This window comes from Lepus europaeus, chromosome 19, assembly GCF_033115175.1.
Source record: "Lepus europaeus isolate LE1 chromosome 19, mLepTim1.pri, whole genome shotgun sequence".
In the NCBI taxonomy this organism is placed as follows: domain Eukaryota; kingdom Metazoa; phylum Chordata; class Mammalia; order Lagomorpha; family Leporidae; genus Lepus; species Lepus europaeus.
The window spans coordinates 36,303,129-36,322,048 of record NC_084845.1 but is presented as its reverse complement, the minus strand read 5'-3'; the positions used below and the strand labels follow the sequence as shown (position 1 = coordinate 36,322,048).

Genomic DNA, 18,920 nt, shown 5'->3' with positions numbered 1-18,920 from the left:
AGGGTTTCTCCGCCCGCAGTTGCCACGCTGCGGTGGCCGTGGCGGGATGGTGTAGCCGGGTCTGCGTGCGGGCCGGGGCGAGGCGGCCGGCAACGGCCGACGCCGCCTGAGGGGCTCGGGCGCAGCGGCAGCGCGCTGAGGGGGCGTCGCCGCCGCCGGTCTCCGGGGCTGGCGCCGCCGCCGCCGCCGGAGGCCGCGCCCGCCATGGCGTCCCGGGCGGTGCTCGACGAGTTCACGGCCCCCGCGGAGAAGGCGGCGCTGCTGGAGCGGAGCCGCGGCCGCATCGAGGGCCTGTTCGGCGTGAGCCTGGCCGTGCTGGGTGCGCTGGGGGCCGAGGAGCCGTTGCCCGCGCGCATCTGGCTGCAGCTGCGCGGCGCGCAGGAGGCGGTGCACAGCGCCAAGGTGAGTCCGGCCGCGGCCTCCGCGCGCTGGGGGTCCCCGGGCGCCACCCGCCGCCGTCGCGCCGCGCTGTTGCGTGGGACTGGGGCGGGAACTGCGTTCTCGGTGTCTGGCTGCGCCGTCCCGCTGCCTCAGTTTCCCCCCTTGCAAGCGTTGCTGACGAAAGCATATCTGAGGGCCGAAGGGGGCGCTGCTTGGCCCGGCGTGGATGCGCCGTGCTGCGGGTGTCGCTTGCGGTCCCCTCGGCCCCCTGATGGTGCGCAGGGCCCCGGGGGAATGCGCCCGCAGCCCTTCGCCTCCTTCCAGGACTGCCCCCACGGGACTTCTGGACCTTTTTGGGATCCCAGCCCAGCTGGAGAATGGGGAAGAACCCATCGGAGTAGTCAGTGGTAGATAGCGTTCCGGAGACAGAATGCCTAACAGCGGGTTAAAGTGACGTGGTTCCTCGTGTGGCTGTTGTGTCCGGCCCGGAAGTATTAATCGTGGGAAGCGCCGTCTTTTAAGAATAAAGTGAGGTCGGTTTTATGGTCTTGCTCCTGTCTTTCTCTTTAAGTTAACAGCTGGGGAAACTGAAACTCAGAGCGGTGACTCACCTGTCTAAACCTTTCACACTGCTAGCTACCCGACATCTCCCTTCACAAGCCAAAAACAGCAACAGCCCGTGTCCCTGGTAGGACAGAGAACTTTATCCCTACCCTCTGACGGCTCCACAATTGAGTGGCTGAAATGACCTGACCGTAGGCAGATGAAGCGGAGAAAAACCATTTTAGTTGCATGCATGTGCAAGGGAGTCCGGCGAAAGGGAAGGCGGGAAGCAGGGCCAGGTGGCTGAGGGGCTTGGGGCTCCAGGTGGCGGTCTGTCCGTTTTCCTGTTCCTCCCCTGTGGGGTGTGGAAGATCTGTCCTGAGTCACACAGGGGACTTCGGGGAAAGCCACTCCGCCCATCCAGCGCGGAGGAACCCGCACACCACACTCGAGTGTGTGGGCTGATGCTTCCGGAAGTCCCTCGTCCTCCCTCCAGGTACCTCCAGGTTTCTATGTCTGGTTGTGGAGGTCACCAGGGTTCAGAGTAGGGCATTGCTTTCCGGAGCCATTGGCCTTGATACCTGCCTCCCAGATGGGCCCTGTGGGGGAGGGGAGGGTGTCCCGGCGCCCGGGGAAACTCCGTCTTCTTGGTGCTCTTAGATTCAACAACTGTAGCTTGAATACTTCCTTTAAAAAAAAAAAAAAGTTATATTTTATTTGAAAGAGTTACAGAGAGAGGTATCTTCCATCTGCTGGTTCACTCCCCAAATGGCCACAACAGCCAAGGCTGGGTCAGGCTGAAGCCAGGAGCCAGGAGCAGCTTCCGGGTCTCCCACGTGGGTGCAGGGGCTCAAGCACTTGGGCCATCCTCTGCTGCTTTCCCAGGCCACAGCAGAGAGCTGGATGGGAAGTGGAGCAGTGGCCTGCTCGTATGGGAAGCAGCCCTGTAGGTGGTGGCTGTGGCCTACCCTGCCATGCCACAGTTCAGGCCCCTGAGTGCTTGCTTGCTTTTAATGTGTTTACAGGAGGTTGGAACACTGGGGCAGATGATTATTCTCCGCAGCTCATCTAAAAACCTGGATGCTGAATCCAGTTTGCTTCCCTGATCAGCTGTCTGCTGTCAGACAATTGTCTGGTCTCTCCCCAAGCCCCTCCTTCCGTTTCCTGGTTACCCAGTTTCTTCTGCTCTCCACGTTGGAAAACTCTGACATGACCCGGTCTAGTTAGTTCTTCTGCCGTCCCTTAAGCATCTGCTCCTCTGCTTTCCGTTGTCTTTGCCTCCACTCTTGTGAGGGTCTCTCCCTTGCTTCAGTGCCTACTCCCTGCCTCCCTGGTTCTACTTGCATTGGAGTGACTGACGAAACCTCCTCCTGCCCGGGCCCCACTGGAGCCTGCTGCCACCTCTCCCCCACTCTCAAGAACTCTGACTTACAGAACGCTTACGAAGCCAGTCCTTCCTTGTCAGCCGATTTTCTGGTTTAGAAACTCTCTGCGTAGGCCTCAGTTGTCCAGTTTTACTGCCCCGGTGGTGTGTTCTGTGTCTGCTCGAGACTCACCACTGGCACAGATGGAGCTCCACAGAAAGGCCCTGCCCCTGCTGCCAGACACCCCCACCCAGTTCTCCTTGCTGTCTGCTCACAGTTAATGTAAATTAACTGGAAAAGCTGTGTTTCGCCTGATCCGAGCAGTGTGTCAGCTGCTTGGTTAGCTTTGCTGCATGTATTACTCTTGACTCAACCCTCTCAGTTGTACTTTTTTTTCTTTCCTTGAGGGAAAGAATTGAATGCCACACTGAAGGGCTTTTTTTTATTCCTATTAATTCAATTTGGAGGCCAAGTAACCATTAGTTTGATTTAAAAAAAAAAAAAATTGGAAAGCAGACTTGATGCATCTACAAGGTTTTTAAAAATTATTCATTTATTTGAAAGGCAAAGTTACAGAGGGAGGGAGGGAGGGGCAGAGAGAGAGCACCCACGAGTGAGCTCTTCCAGCCTCTGGTTCCCTCTCCCAGATGGCCCCAACTGCCAGGGCTGGGTTAGGCCAAAGCTAGAAGCCTGGAATTCCATCTGAGTCTCACATGAGTGACAGGGCCCAGGCATCTCGGGCCATCTTCTGCTGCTTTTGCAGGCACATTAGCAGGGAGCTGGATCTGAAGGGGAGCAGGCTGGACTTAACTGGCCCTCATACATGGTGTTGCAGGCTGCGCCACATCGCCAGCCCCTGCAGCCGCGGTATTTCCATTAAGCTGCTGGGGAGAAGCAGGTTTTGGGAAGGGCAATTTACAGTAAACAAGAGCTCCTAAATCTGCTACAGTGTGTGATCAAAATAAGTGAGAGCAGCTCTCTGGGTTCCATCTGGCGGCTTGATTCGTTTTCTTAAAATGTTGATTCACTCCTCTTTTGCAAAGGCTAGAGTAGAAGAGAATTTGGAAGTTCAGTTGGGCCTCAGTTTATACCAGAGAGTGTCAGATGGAGGCATCTGAGTAGAAGGTGGTAACGCTGAGAAAGGTTGAAGAAACACACATGGAGTGGCCACTTTGGTGAAAGAGTAATTTGTTGGAGGATGCTGCCCCTGGTACCTGGCATTCCAGACAGTGTTGGTCGTGCACAAAAGCCTAGAAGCTGGAAAACACGGGGAGTGGCGTGGTGGAGGGTGTGAACCCCTGTGAGAGAGGAAGCCAGGACCCAAATGTCAGGCTAAGACCATGGAGCCTTAGTAGGGAGTCTGAGGAGTTGAGGTGGGAAGAATTTGCCTGAAATCCTAGAGGATAGCTTGGGAGGAGACTAGAAGACTCAGTAAAAGAAAATTGTTGCAATTTAGAGCTGGGGTTGGGGGAGTGAGGTGGCAAGGTTTTTACAAGGACCTGGCAACTGAATGGGTGTAGGGGAGTGGGAGTAGGTTTTAGGGGGCAGTGGCAGGAAGGCTGGTTGATACATTGGTTTGTTGCTTGGAAGGGCCACCAAGCAGCTCATTGTCTCAGGTCCCAGAAAGTGTACTAGCTGTTACCCCTCAAGGAGAGCCTGGTAGGGGAGAGTGACAGGGAAACAAGCAGTGGCATGCGGTGGGGGAGTGCACCCAAGGTGTACAGTGACGCACCTCTGCTGAAGGAGGTTACAAACAAGTCTTGGCTTCAAACCAAGGTTGCTGGGCCCTAGGCAGAACCAGGAGAGCCGAAACAGCGGGGAGGCCTAGAAGGAGGCAGAGTTGAAATCAAGGGGCAGTGTGTGTGTAAGGCAAAGATTTCTAGGAGAGCGTAGGAAAGAAGTAAACCAGCTACCCTGCGGAAGGGCCCCTCAGGACATCCTGATAGAAGATGTTGAAAGTTCATTCAAAACAAGAAGCAGACCGGAGATGGGACTCTGCTCAGACCCTAGGTCCGAGTCCTTTACACTTGGACCAGTGAGTCCCTGGCAGAGGGAGAAGCAGGTGCAAATTACAAGGAGGTGAAGGAGTGCAGTTTTGTTACAAACTCCTGTCGTGCAGGAAATGGCCAGTTCACACTGCTCAGAGGCCTGCTGGGGGACCTGGATTTTAGCCCAAGGGCAGGAGGTGGAGAGTCAGATTCACCATTCCAAAAAGTGCCTCGGTGTTTGCATCTCTCTCCTGTTAGCAGTGTGGCTCCTTGCTGGTTTGCGGTGATTTTAGAGCAAGTGTCTAGCAGCCTTTACAGCAGTGTGACAGGACTGCGGTAGTGTGGAGACCAGGAGTGAGGAGGGCATGGTCCACGAGGGGCTGGAGTGCGGAATGGAACCTCATGGAAGCAAAGGGATTGGATTGGATTTCAGAGAGGAATCGGAGGTGCGAACTGGCTGCAACTTCTTTCGCCAAGAGAGATTAGAGATGCAAAGCAGTTGGGGTCCTTCCAGTCAGGCACTGGAGGAAAGGAGTCCCTGGGGAGTGAGGGAAGGTAGAACCGTAAGGGGAGGTGACTGCATGGTAGAAGCGCCAGTGCCCTGCAGAGGACAAAGCCGTACACATAGTATTAGCCAGCTACAGTTGTGGGTTCAGGGGTGGTGACCGTGGCATTGTCTAGAGGCCAGGAGGCTGCATATCTTTATGTGAAATCTGTGTTTTTCTAAGTGATAATATTCTCTAAAACTATACATGCTATAAATTGTATGAATAAAATATTTCACTAACAGTCTTTTTTAGAAAGTATTTGGGAGGTGGAGAGAGTGTTCCCATCTACTGGTTCACTCCAAATGCCAGCAACAGCAGGGACTGGGCCAACAGTCAGGAGCTGGGAACTCGGTCCTGCTCCCCCTTGTGAGCATGGCAGGGCCCCAGCTACTGGATTCATCTCCTGCTGCCTCCCAGGGTGTGCATTAGCAGGAAGCTGAAACTGGGAGTGGAGCTGGGTCTTGAACTCAGGCACTTGATAAAGGATGCAGGCATCCCAAATGGTGCCTTTAAAAAAAAAAAAAAAGTTTGTTTATTTGACAGAGTTACAGAGGGAGAGGGAGACAGAGAGGTCTTCCGTCTGCTGATTCACTCCCTAAATGGCCGCAATGGCCTGAGCTGAGCTGATGTGAAGCCAGGAGCCAGGAGCTTCTTCTGGGCCCATGCGGGGGCCCATGTACTTGGGCCATCTTCTACTGCTTTCCCAGGTCTTTAGCAGGGAGCCGGACTGAAAGTAGAGCAGCCAGGACTCGAACAGGCGGCCTATGGGATGCTGGCACTGCAGGCAGAGGCTTAACCCACTACTCCACAGCACCAGCCCCCCAAATGGTATCTAGCCACTTTGCCGAATCTCTCCACTAAAGTACATCTCTAAATGACAAAACGTAAAACAGCTAGCATGTTGGTGGAGCAGATTCAGCTTTAGGGCTGCCTTTTCAGGCCCTCTGCTTTAGGAGGAGACAGAGTTGGTTAGATTCAGAGGAGAGGGCCATTGATGACCCCAAGAGCCTGCAGTGGTGTACCAGTAAAGTGGATGCTGGTTCATCCCCAGGGGCCAGGAGAGCTTGGCGACAGGGAACGTGTTAGCTGCTGGGAGGGCATTGGAAAAGAGCAAATGTAAAGGACTGTGGGAGTGAAGTCAGGGCCACGGAAGATGAGACAGCATGAATGTCTGGTGTCTCTTGACCCAGAAACTCTCAAGTAACTGACACTTTCCTCCACTCAGAAGGTCAAGAAGGCCAGCACGCCAGAACTGAGTGGTCTGCAGGACTGTCGAGCAAGGCGCAGCAGGCCCCGGGAATTGTTGCTGATGGCCAGCCTTGTTCGAGAAAGCAGAAAGGCATTGCGAACTCACGAGAATAAAAGGGACAGGACGTTAAACCCTGTTGGGAGTCCTGCATACAGGAGCACAAGTCCAGTGGCTGTTGGAGAATTCTGGAAGCTATAATCAGAAATTGCAGAAATCAGAATTTTGAGAGACAGGAGTTGAAGTGCTGAGTATGCTGCGTGCAGCTGCTTGCTTCACAGCAGTGAGTAGCCTCCAAGGGGCACAGCAAAGCACCAGCCTGGAGGAGAGTGAGTGGGAGCAGGAGTCAAAACATACCGGAGACACTGCTAAGGTAGCCTCCTAGCCACTCCATTGTTTATTGTGAGGAAAAGAAAGAGTCTTCAGAGGAGCTGGGGGTTGACCTTTCCCCAACTGAGTTTTAGGTGTGTATTTGTGGAGTAAAGGAGGAAAAAGTTAAGGATGATGAAAAAATGCAGTTCTGGGAGAATTATTCCACTGACTTCAGAAGGTAAACACTGACCCTGTGCTGTCTCATGGCCTCTTGGCTTGGAGGCCTTGGTACCTGGTTTCGTGAGTTCTTAAACAGGTTATTGGAGGAAATATTCATAGATGTGATATCAGGGAGTGCCATGGAGTTTCTGTTTTGATTTTACCAGAAGGGAGGGTGCTAGTCTTTTGCACTTCCTAGAATACTATTTTTTTTTTTACTCACTGTGGTTATAAGAATCAACTTCTTAGGAAACAGTGATTGATGCAGTCCCTTTAATATTCTGGGGTTATACCAGAATGTTGAAATGCGGGGTGCTCTGAGGTCAGTGATTGCACATGACTGTAGTAGTTTCTTCTTCCATGTTTCACTGCCAGCCAGTATTGTGCGGTTTTAGTGAAATCAAGGACCACGTCTTGTTTCTTTTATGAAATTGATGTGATTTTATAAGGTTAGCAGTCTCGGATTTAAAAAGCAAAATTACAGGGGGAGAATCCTTGCAGTAATTAAAGAACTTTCTTTCCCTCTTAAAGATTTATTTTATTTATTTGAAAGGCAGAATTAGAGAGGGGCGGGGGGTCTCCATCTGCTAATTCACTCCCCAAATGGCTGCAATGACCAGGGCTGGACCAGGCTGAAGCCAGGAGCTTGGAGCCCAATCCAGGTCTTTCATAAGGGTGGGAGTGACCCAAGGACTTGAGCCATCATCTTCTGCCTCCCAGATTGTATATAGCAGGAAGCTGGATCTGGAGGAAGCAGTACTCAAACTGGCACATCAACGTGGCATACAGATGTCCTACGTGGCAGCTTTATGGCTGCCCCAGACACCTGCCCAAGGCTAACGTGTTTAAGGTATTAGATGTTTATGTTTTAGGAATATAGACTTATTTAAATTCCAGTATTCTTCTTCATTAGTTAAAACAGAGATTCAATAATAAACATTATACTCTAATTTAGTAATACATCTGAAGGTAGGGATGTATTTTACTTTTACACCATGAGAAAGAAAACTGTTTGCTCATTTATAGTCAGAAACAGGGGGTTCAGCTTTGGTTCCACAGTCTTAGCCATAGATCGGAGTAGTTTTAAAACACGTAAGTGCTCTGTGCTGTGGTCCTGAGACATGTTCTTACATACACAGAAAAGACTGAAACCAGACTCTGTTGAGGTCGCTCATCTGAAAGAACGTAGATGCTTTGTTGTCCACCTGAAGATTAGCGCACGGTCAGAGCCAAAAACATGCCAAGTAGAGATTAATTTCGGGCCATGCGTAGGGCAGATTCACATATACGAAGGGTGCCTTGAAGTTGGCTTGGCGATTTAAATCCATGGGTCCCTGTGTCGGTGTGGCTGAGAACTGCGAAACAGAAACACAACATCAGAAGGAAAAAAAAAATGGGGGGCCGCTCAAGTGAAACTCTGCTGCTTGTAACTCACTTTGGGAGCCCACGTTTGAGACACGCTTGGTTTTATCAGCTGATGACGGGCGCCTTCTTGGGCCACTCAGGTTAACAGTGCTAGCAAGTGAGCCTGCTTGGGCATCTCCTGCTTGGCTCCTGTAAACCTCCCAAAGTGTAAATTTAAAAATAAATAAGCATGACTCAAACAGGTAAGTCATAAAAGAGGGAACCAGCTGGAAGGTGAAAGTGGTTCAGAGAGCATTTGAGGAACTGTTTTTCAACACTGAAGAAGGAAGGTTGGGGGTTCTGTGGCACAGAATGTTAAGCCCCAGCCTGCAGTGCAGGCATATCATAAGGGTGCCGGTTCGAGTCCCTGCTGCTCCATTTCCAATCCAACTCCCTACTAGTGCACCTGGGGAAAGCAGTGGAAGATGGCCCAAGTGCTTGGACCCCTGCACCCACATGGGAGACCCAGAAGAGGCTCCTGGCTTCAGATCGGCCCAGCCCAGTCCTGGCCATTTGGGGAGTGAACCAGCGGATGGAAGATCTGTCTCCTTCTCTCTGTCTCTCTGCCTTTGAAATAAATAAAAATCTTTTAAAAATAAAAGGAAAAGGAATGTTGGGATAAAACTATTTGGTTAAGTACAGACTGCCTACTGTCTGACAAAACAGGGAAATCATAGCCTCATGGTTACCTTTTCTGCCAAACTGAGGTATTTGGCATCTGTTGAACAAAAATCAACATTTCAATATATAGTTCACAGTCCAGACATTTCATCAGTCATGAATGTGTGTCAGACAAAAGTGCATTTGCTAAAGAATTAAGTAATTTGGGGATGAGCCAAAAACACCATTATGGTTGAAAGAGCATATTTGGAAGTGTTTGATAATTTTTTTCCTGATAGTTATATAAGCTGTTAAATATGTGGGTTTTTTTTTTTTTTTAAGATTTTATTATTTATTTGAAAGGCAGTGTTACAGAGAGGCAGAGGCAGAGAGAGAGGTCTTCCACCTACTGGTTTACTCCCCAGATGACCCCAATGGTGGGAGCTATGGAGATCTGACTCCAGGAGTCAGGAGCTTCTTCCGAGTCTCCCATGTGGGTGCAGGGGCTCAAGGACTTGGGCCATCTTCTACTGCTTTCCCAGACCATAGCAGAGAGCTGGATCGGAAGTGGAGCAGCCAGGGCGCAAACTGGTGCCCTAATAGAATGCTGGCACTGCAGGCGGTGGCTTTACCTGCTACGCCACAGTGCCAGCCCCATGTTTTCATTTTTAAGATTTTTTTTGTTTTTTTTTAATTTGAAAGAGTTACTACAGATAGATCTTCTGTCTGCTGGTTCCCTCCACAGGTGTCCACAACAGCCAGCACCGGGCCAGGCAAAAGCCAGTCTCCCAAGTGGGTGGCAGGGGTCCAAATGCTTGGGCCATTTTCCACTGCTTTTCCCAGGCCATTAACAGAGAGCTGGATCTGTAGTGAAACAGCCGGAACACAAATGGGATGGCACAGACAGAGGCTTTTCCTACTTTGTCACAACACCAGCCCTGATTCTTTTTTTCTCTTAGAACATAAAACATGGTTTATGCAAGAGTCTCCCAATGCCCCCCCCCCCAAAAAAAAAAAAAAACTTGAAAATTCCAATGTGTGGCCAGGGTTGAAAACAACTGGTTTGAACCATTTGAGTCGCTCTTCTTTGCTTCTCCGTCCTCAGTGATCATGGTAGGTGTGAACATCTCTCAGTTTGGGGTCGTGGCACAGTGATGCCCTTGCAGCTGGCAAAGTATGTCATATCCACCTTCCCGAGAATTGCTGTGATTTTTAGCCCCTGTGTCTCCCTTGTACTCAGTCCTGTACCTGTCTTGTCAGTTGTCATTTGCTCCCTATGCTCTGCTGGTAGCACTCTGTGCTGCTGCCTCTAGGAATATGTAATCTGCAGAGAGCCTGCCCAGGTCCCTAAGCGTGCTCCCTCAGTGAGAGATGCTAGATGGTGAACAGCAGTGCAGAGAAACCTGACTCCAGATCAGACTTGCAGGCTCCTAAGTAGCCACTTTGATCCTGTCTGGTTTTAGCCGTGTTCTGACCAGCAGGGATTGCCAGGAGCTTCTCTCTGGGCTTGTGAAATGTCAGCCCAGAAGGGCTGAGTTTTTTAGAGGTAGAATGATAGAAATGCCTTTTAGCATATGAAGAGAAGTTCCTTGTATGTCCGCACTTTAAAAAAAAAAAAAAAAAAGTAAACAAAAACAGCATTGCAGGACAGGCTGGTTTTTAACTAGACTGAAAATGTTTACGGGCAGGGATTTAAGATCCCAGGTTGAGACACCTGAATCCTACATCAGAATTCCTGGGTGCAAGTCTGGCTGTGAATCTGATTCCAACTTCCTGTAATGCAGACCCTGAGTGGGATGGCTCAAGTATTTGGGTTTCTGCCACCCACTTGAAAGCCCTCTGTTGAGTACCTGGCTCCTTGCTTTGGTCTGGTCCAGTCCTGGCATGGTGGGCATTTGGGGAATGAGCCAGCATGGATAGGAGCCCACTCCTTCTTGTCTGTATGTCTCTCTCTCTCCATGTTTCTCAAATAAATATTCAGATGCCAGGTATGCTCAAATGCAAACAAGGGTATTTGGGTCTGCAGAGTCTTTTTTTTTTTTTTTTTTTTTTTGCTTTTAAAAAGATTTTATTTATTGGAGAGGTAGAGTTACAGAGGGAGAGGCAGAGAGAAAGGGCTTCCAACTGCTGGTTCATTCCCCAAATGGCTGCAATGGCCAGAGCTAGACCGATCCAAAGCTAGGAGACACGAGTTTCTTTTGGGTCTCCCACGGGGATACAGGGGCCCAAGGACTTGGGCCATCTGCTTTCCCAGGTCATAGCAGAGAGCTGGATTGGAAGAGGAGCAGCTGGGACTTGACTGGTGCCCATATGGGATGCCGGCGCCGCAGGCAGAAGCTTAGCCTACTACGCCACAGTGTCAGCTCCTGCAGAGTCTTTCTTACTGACAAATTGATAGCCAAATATCTGAAATATAAGAATGCCGTATAGCAACTTTATTGTTTACTGCTGAACTTGAGTGTAATAAATTGCCACTAGGTAATCCACAAGAGTAATGAAAAAGTTGAGCCCAAGTCTCAAGAGATCATTTCTTTCAGGGTTCAAAAAAAAGAGGGGCTGTGCATGTGAAGCGTGACGAGCTTTTTGTACAGCATTTCTCAGAACTGCTCAGTTACTCCTGCCGCGGTGGTTTTGGTGATGTGGGGGAGAGCGTCAGAAACATCTGCTTGTATTTTATCCCCAGTGGGTCCAGAGCAGCAGACAGGGCCCTCTCTCTATAATCATCTCAAAGAACTTTACTTTCACTGGATTGTTTTTCTTCAAAGGCTAGTCATCTGAATAGTATCTGGATGTACTAAGGACAAATTATATTGCTATGAAAAGCAAATGGATTTGTTTGTAAATAATAGTTAGCTTTGGACTGTATGAATTTTCTGTGGATTCAAATGTATAAAATTGATTTAAGGATAAAAATATTGGGATTTATATGATTATCATTTAAAAATTGAAATCAGCATTAGTCACAAGTCTTTACAGTTACTTACTTGTCTCAGTATCTAGTTTCTTTTTCTTTTTAATTTTACTTACTCGAAAGGCAGAGAGACACAGAGATCTCCAGTCAGTGGTTCACAGCCAGAACAGGGAGGCCAAAGCCAGAAACCAGGAGCTAGGTGTCAGGGGCCCAACTACTTGAGCCTGCTGCCTCTCATGGTGTACATTAGCAGGAAACAGGCTGGAATTCAGGCCCTTAGATGGAACATGGTTGTCCCAAGCAGCAGTGTTACTCTAGCTGCACCAGACGGCCACCCCACAACATGCAGTTTCATTTTATATTTTAATTTCCATTTGGTTGCATGGTATGGAAAACATCCAAGTAGTTTTGGTTTTTTTTTTTTTGTTTGTTTGTTTGTTTTTTTAGATGTATTTATTTATTTGAAAGGCAGAGTTACAGAGAGGCAGAGAGAGAGAGAGAGATCGATCTTCCATCTATTGGTTCACTCCCCGGATGGCTGCAACGGCTGGAGCTGAGCTAGTCTGAAGCCAGGAGCCAGGAACTTCTTCCTGGTCTCCCATGTGGGTGCAAGGGCCCAGGGACTTGGGCCATCTTCTACTGCTCTCCCAGGCCATAGCAGAGAGCTGGATCAGAAGTGGAGCAACTGAGACTCGAAACGGCACCCATATGGGATGCTGGGACTGCAGACCAGAACTTTAACCCACTGCACCACTGTGCCCGCCCCCCAAGTAGTTGTTAATGTTACACTTGTAATTGTTCTCAGCTCTTCTTGCATAATGTTCTTTAATTAGACTAATCTAGGAAAGTAACAGAGAAATAATAGAAAATGTTTATTTCAAGGATGAATCACTTGTATTTTATAAGCGCTAACATTCCTTACCTCGGTGTCAGACAAAAATCAAGCAAAACTTAAAACTAGGGCCAAAAATATTAGTGATACACTATCACAGCATCTACTTTTTGTTCTTAAAGACTTATTTATTTGAAAAGCAGAGCAACAGAAAGAGGGGGAGAAATAGTGGGAGGAAAGGGAGAGTAGAGATTGATTTTGTATCTGCTGGTTCATTCCCCAGATGGCCGCAACGGCCAGGTCTGAGCCAGGCCCAAGTCAGGAACTGGGAACTCCATCCAGGTCTCCCACATGGGTTGCGGGGCCCCAACCACTTGGGCCATCATCTGCTGCCTTCCTAGACACACTAGCAGGAGGCTGGACTGGAAGAGGAGTAGCGAACCAGCACTGCAATATGGGATGCCAGTGTTGAAGGTCGCAGCTTCCCTACTGCACCATAACACTGGCCTCTACTTTTTTTTTTTATTATTAAAATTAGAAGGTGTGGAGTATACCAAAATAATCTGTGCACATGATTAAAACAGAAAGTCAACTAGAAAGAGAATGTAGCTAAGAACAGCAGTTCATTGCAACTAAACCTCCCTAATTCTTAGAGGCCACTGCTCACTAGTTTTAGCTGTTGGTTCCTCGGGTTACTTCATTTAAAGAGTATTCTGCTATTTCATATCAATTTGAGGCATTATTCATTTCCCTTTAAAAGAAATGAGGCAAAAACTACTCCCCTTTTCCCAGTAGAGTTTTTTGTAGTTGAAGAATGGAGTTTATGTAATTCTGACTCATGTAAATGTTAATGCAGAGACATGTCCTGTGCTACATCATTTTCTTTATGGTGTGGCTTTTAATTTTCCTAAAATTTAAGAGAATGTTTACTTTCATCTACTTGAAAGGCAGAGCCACAGAGGAGGAGAAACAGAGAAGGATCTAGGATCTTCCATCTGGCAGTTCACTCTACAAATGCCCACAGTAGCCGGGCCTGAGCCGAGCCAAAGCCAGGACCCAGGGACTTGTCTGGGTCTCCCAAATGGGAAACAGGCTGAAGCACTTGAGCCATCATCTGCTGCTTTCCACGTGTGTTAGCAGGGAGCTGGATTGGAAGCAGAGCAGCCAGGACTTGAACTGTGCTCCCAAGGGATGCTTAACCTGCTGCACCACAATACCTGTGTCTTCCTAGGATTTTTATCTTGTTTTCATCCACTTGTGAAATTTACTTTCCACGTGCTTCTCATATTTTAGAAGCATTTCTTTATATCATCTATACATTTAGCCACCTTTTTGGGAGAGCGCCTCTAGAGCTCCCTTTTCCCTGTCAGCCAGTTCCTCAGCTCTTCAGACTTGCATTCACCACTCTTGGGTTATAGTTCTGATACTTTATCTTCCATACTTTTGGTGTAATTCATTGTCAAAGTTTCCCAAGAAAGTAATAAGATTTTGAACCTTTAATGTGTCTAGAAATGTCTTTATGTATTTGTTATATAATGAGGTAGGTATAGAATTATAGATTTGAAAGTAGTTTCCCGTAGAACTTTGAGTGCATTACTGCCCTCCCCTCTCACCCCCAATCATCCAGAATTGCTAGAGAGAATTTGTGACATTCTGGTGGGTATTTTGTTGTGTTCAGTTCCCACCCTGTCCCCAGGATTTTTGTGGTGGTCCTTTTATTTGTTTTTTTCTTCTTTTAAATTGAATACTTCAGAGCACACAAAAAATAATAGCAGGAGTACTCCCATCTGCTGGTTCACTGCCCACATGTCCACAACAGCTAGGGCTGAAGCAAGCTGAAGCTGGGAGCCAGGATCTTTATCCAGGTCTTTCATGTTGCTGGCAGGGTCCAGCTACTTGTGTTACCACCTGCTGCCTCCCAGGGTGTGCATTAGCAGGAAGCTGTAGTCAGAGCAGAGAAGCCGGGACTCCAGCCCACGCGTTCTTGCATGGAACCCGAGGAAGCCAAATGCATGGCCGGGGGCCATTTTCAAAGTCAGCACAGTTAGGTGTTCTATAGACCCTTCGGGATGAGTGGTCTGTCCTTTAAGTCCAACAACGTTAGGATGGGACCTTGCCACTGATAACTGTCCTTCCACCTTTTAAAAACCGACTAATTACTTTTAATTTATTTGAAAGGAAGAATCAAACAGATCTTCCATCTGCTGTTTCACTCTCCAGCCCCACACTAACCAGGACTGGACCAAGTCAAACCTGGGAGCTGGGAACCAGTCCAGCTCTCCCGTACTTGGACCATCACCTGCTGTCTCCCAGGCTGTGCATTAGTGTTAAGTGCGAATCCAAAGTGGAGCTGCAGTTTGAATCCAGGTACTCCGACCTGGGATGCAAGCTTTAACCGCTGTACCAAATGCCCATCCCAGCCATTCTGCCTTTGGGAATGCCAATTATTTGGATTTTTTTTTTTTTTAAAGAATGCAGTTCCTTGTTTTTTGTTTGTTTGTTTGTTTAAGATTTATTTATTTGAAATACAGAGTTACAGAGAGAGGCAGAGAGAGGTCTTCCATCCATTGGTTCACTCCCCAGATGGCCACAATGGCCGGAGCTGCGCCAATCCAAAGCCAGGAACTTCTTCCAGGTCTCCCACGTGGGTGCAGGGGCCCAAGAAGTTGGACCATCTTCTACTGCTTTTCCGGGCCATAGCAGAGAGCTGGATCGGAAGAGGAGCAGCCGGTACTAGAATTGGTGCCCATATGGGATGCTGGCACTTCAGGCCAGGGCATTAACCTGCTGTGCCACAGCGCCAGCCCCAGTTATTTGAATTTGAGATAATCCTCAATGGATCCTAAGACTTCTCTCATTCCCCACCCCACCCCGCCCCCCGCACTGCCCCCTATTTCTTTGTGAGACTTTTGAAAAGATTTGTCTTTCAGTTCTGTTGACTCTCTAGTCCCGGAACTTCATGCGGTCTCCCATGTAGGTGCAGGGTCCCAAGTACTTGAGCCCTATTCTGCTGCTTTCCAGGAGCATCAGCAAGGAGCTGATTGGAAGTGAAGCAGCCAGGACTCAAATTGGCAACTATTATGGGATGTCAGTGTAGCAGGCAGCAGTTTAACCTGCTGTGCCAATAATGCCGGCTCCCTGATTTCTTGATTTTCTCTTCCCTTCTGTTTCTTTTAGAATCCTGATTCCAGTTTTATGAATTCTGTACCATCTTATATCTGTTTGAAAGCACTAGTCATGATTTTGCCAAAGTTTTCTTTCTTTTTAAGATTTTTTAATTTAGTTGAAAGGTGGAGTTACAGAGAGGAAGAGGCAAAAGGAGAGAGAAGTCTTCATCTGCTGGTTCACTCCCCTAAATAGCTGCAATGGCCATGGCTGGACCAGGCTGAAGCCAGGAGCTTCATCCAGGTCTCCCACAAGGGTACAGGGCCCAAGTACTTGGGCCATCTACCACTACTTTCCCAGGCACATTAGCAGGGAGCTGAATCAGAAGTGGAGCAGCTGGGGCTTGAACCAGCACCCATATGGGATACTGGCACTGCAGACAGTGGCTTAACCCTATGCCAGAAGCCCTCCACAGTTTCTTCTGTTCCCTGCATTACTAGTTTGTGTTCTGCTTTATTGATTCCTGTCTGTCTTTTTGAGCCTGTCTGCCAACATGAGTGTTTTTTGTGTTTCATACTAAATCTGAAAAGTGAATTGGATGCTCTGGGTCTGGGCAGAATTTTGCTAGGTGGGCTCTAGTCAATTAGAGAATTAGCTGTGTTTTGAGAGAATATTTGTTTTGAAGGTCTTTTATCTGGGGAAGACTTTTCCTCTGCTACTTGGCTAATTGTTGCTGGCAGTCCACTGACAAGATGGGATGCCCTTTTCCTTGTCAGAATGGCTCCACAGTTTTCTAGTTGTCTTAATAATATTTAACTTGTGAATTTGGTTGTGTGCTTAACTTAGAGCCTAGGTTAACAGGCAACTAGGTGGGGTAGTCAGTACGATCCACCCTGTCTGTCCTACTGAGTCCAGCTATAAAACCAGGCAAAATACAAAGAGCAGCTATGTGAAAACTCTGGAAAGTAAACAGTAGCAGGCAGATTGGGAAAGAAGATGATATTTCAGAGGACCACCAAATGGACAGCTTGGCCTGAAAGTGGAAATGAACACCAAGACATGGAAAGAGCAGCAGGACAAGGCCTTCTGGTTTTGGCTCAAGGGACAGAACATGGAACACCTAACACTTAGAATGTAAAAGTCCCTATTGTTTACTTTCCTCCATTCACACACACCTCAAGCCCCCAGATAGTCCCTGTGGTGGTGATGGGAGCTGGAGCTGGGGGGCCAGCCTCCACTGATTTATTTATTTATTTATTTATTTATTTTTTACCTATTTCTGTATTCTGGTTGGACCCAGGCACAATTGCAAAAATACAGACAGGGTGAGGTAGTCCAAGCCCTAGTTTTTTGCAACTGAAAGAAGAGCACCAGGAACAGGAACCCAGAAATATGAAAGATTGCAGAGGGAGGAGCTGAGGACTGGGAAGCCAGTAAGTAGCCAGGAGAATCTCAGCCCTTAGGTGAAAAGACAAGCACAGGGGTTCTGAGATGACACTGATGTTAGAATTACTGCATAGAGACTAAATGTCTATTATAAAAACATTCCAGTAGGCAATCCCAAATACTCTTAAAAACAATAAGAAAAGTTTAAACTTCAGCAAAGATACAAGAACCACCAGTTTAGCAGATTTGCTGAAAAATGCAATAACCTAAATAAAAACTCACTGAATGGGCTCAATTTTTTTTTTTTTAAAGAAGATTTATGTATTTATTTATTTGAAAGGCGGAGTTATGGAGAGGCGGGGGGTCGGGGGGAGGTGTCTTCCATCTGCTGGCTCACTCCCCAGATGGCCACAGTGGCCAGAGCTGTGCTGATCCGAAGCCAGGAACCAGGAGCTTCTTCCCAGTCTCCGATGTGGGTGCAGGGGCCAAAAGTTTTGGGCCATCTGCCACTGCTTTCCCAGGCCATAACAGAGCTGGATCAGAAGTGGAGCAGCCGAGACTCGAACTGGTGCCCATCCATATGGGATGCCAGCACTGAGGCTGGTGGCTTTACTTTCTACACCACAGTACTGGCCCTTGGGCTCAATTTTTTTTTTTTAAAGATTTATTTATTTATTTGAAAGAGTTACACAGAGAGAGGAAAGGCAGAGAGAGAGAGAGGTCTTCCATCCAATGGTTCACTCCCCAGATGGCCACAACGGTCAGAGCTTTGCTGATCTGAATTCAGGAGCCAGGAGCTTTTTCCAAGTCTCCCATTTGGGTGCAGGGGCCCAAGGACTTGGGCCATCTTCTGCTGCTTTCCCAGGCCATAGCAGAGAGCTGGATTGGAAATAGAGCAGCTGGGACTAGAACTGGCACCTTGGGCTCAATTTTCAAAATGCAGATGACAGGAAAGAGCTCATGAACTTGAAGACAGGAAGATAAAAATGGTTAAATCAATTGAGGGGTAGGGTTGAGAAAAGGAGAAAAATATTTGAAGAAATAATTGCTGAAGACTTCCCAGATTTGGCAAAAGTTAGAAACAATGATTTGAGAAGCTCAGTGAACACAAACAGAATAAAGAATTCCATACCCAGACACATTATGAGCACACTGTTAAAAATTGGAGACAAATGAAAGATCATGAGAGCATCCAGAGAAAATGTGTTGCTAGAGGGAAGGAGGGTCAGCACTTCGAAAGTGTTGCTAAGGGGTTTGTTAATTTATCTTTTTCGAAGGACCAGCCTGTGTCTCCTTGGTTTCACCCAGTGTTTCAGCTTCACTGACTTCTGCTCTTCATTATATCTCCTTGCTCCTGCTTTAGGTCTATGCTCTTCTTTCTTTTCACTTCCTTGAAGTGGAAGCTTAATGTACTTTTCTTTGTTGATATAAGCATTTAAATATTACAGATTTCCCCTTCACCACTGTTTCAGCAGTATCCTCAAATTTTGATACGCTGCATTTTCTCATTGTTCAGTGCATTTTGAAAATTTCCCATGAACTTTGAATTATTTATAAAGTGTTTGTTTAGGTCCCAAGTATTTGGACACTTTATCTTATCTGTTACTGATTTCTGGTTTGATTCTGCTAGGGTCAGTACACTCTGTGGGATTTCAGTTATTTAAAATTTGTAAAGATTTGCTTTGAGGCTGGGATAAGGTCCTTTACCTTGGATAGTTCCAAGTGCTTAAAAAGAATGTGTATTCTGTGGCTGTTGGACAAATATTCTACAGATGTCTATTAGAGCCTGGTTGGTTGATGGTGGTGTTGAGTTCCACATTCTTGCTGATCTTCTATTTAATGATTCCAAAAATTGGTAAGAGAAGGGTGTTGAAGTCTCCAGTTATGACTGGATTTGTCACTTTCCTCTGTCAGTTTTTACTTCAGATATTTTGGGGCTCCACTGTGAGGAACATATATGTTTAGCATTGTTACACAATGTCTTCTTGGTGAATTGATCGTCTTATACCTAAGTAATCTATCTCTGGTTATTTTCTTTCAAAACTTGCTACAAATCAGTACATTGACAACTTACATGAAAT

General features: G+C 47.6%; 1 protein-coding gene across 1 annotated transcript in view; it reads left to right on the top strand.

Moving 5' to 3' along the window:
* Positions 1-204: 204 nt before the first annotated feature.
* Positions 205-18,920, top strand: part of N4BP1 (NEDD4 binding protein 1) — a 46,183-nt gene continuing 27,467 nt past the window's right edge. The window contains exon 1 of the mRNA XM_062175882.1: positions 205-402. Coding sequence (XP_062031866.1) covers positions 205-402 — 198 coding nt within the window. The remainder of the gene's footprint in view (positions 403-18,920) is intronic.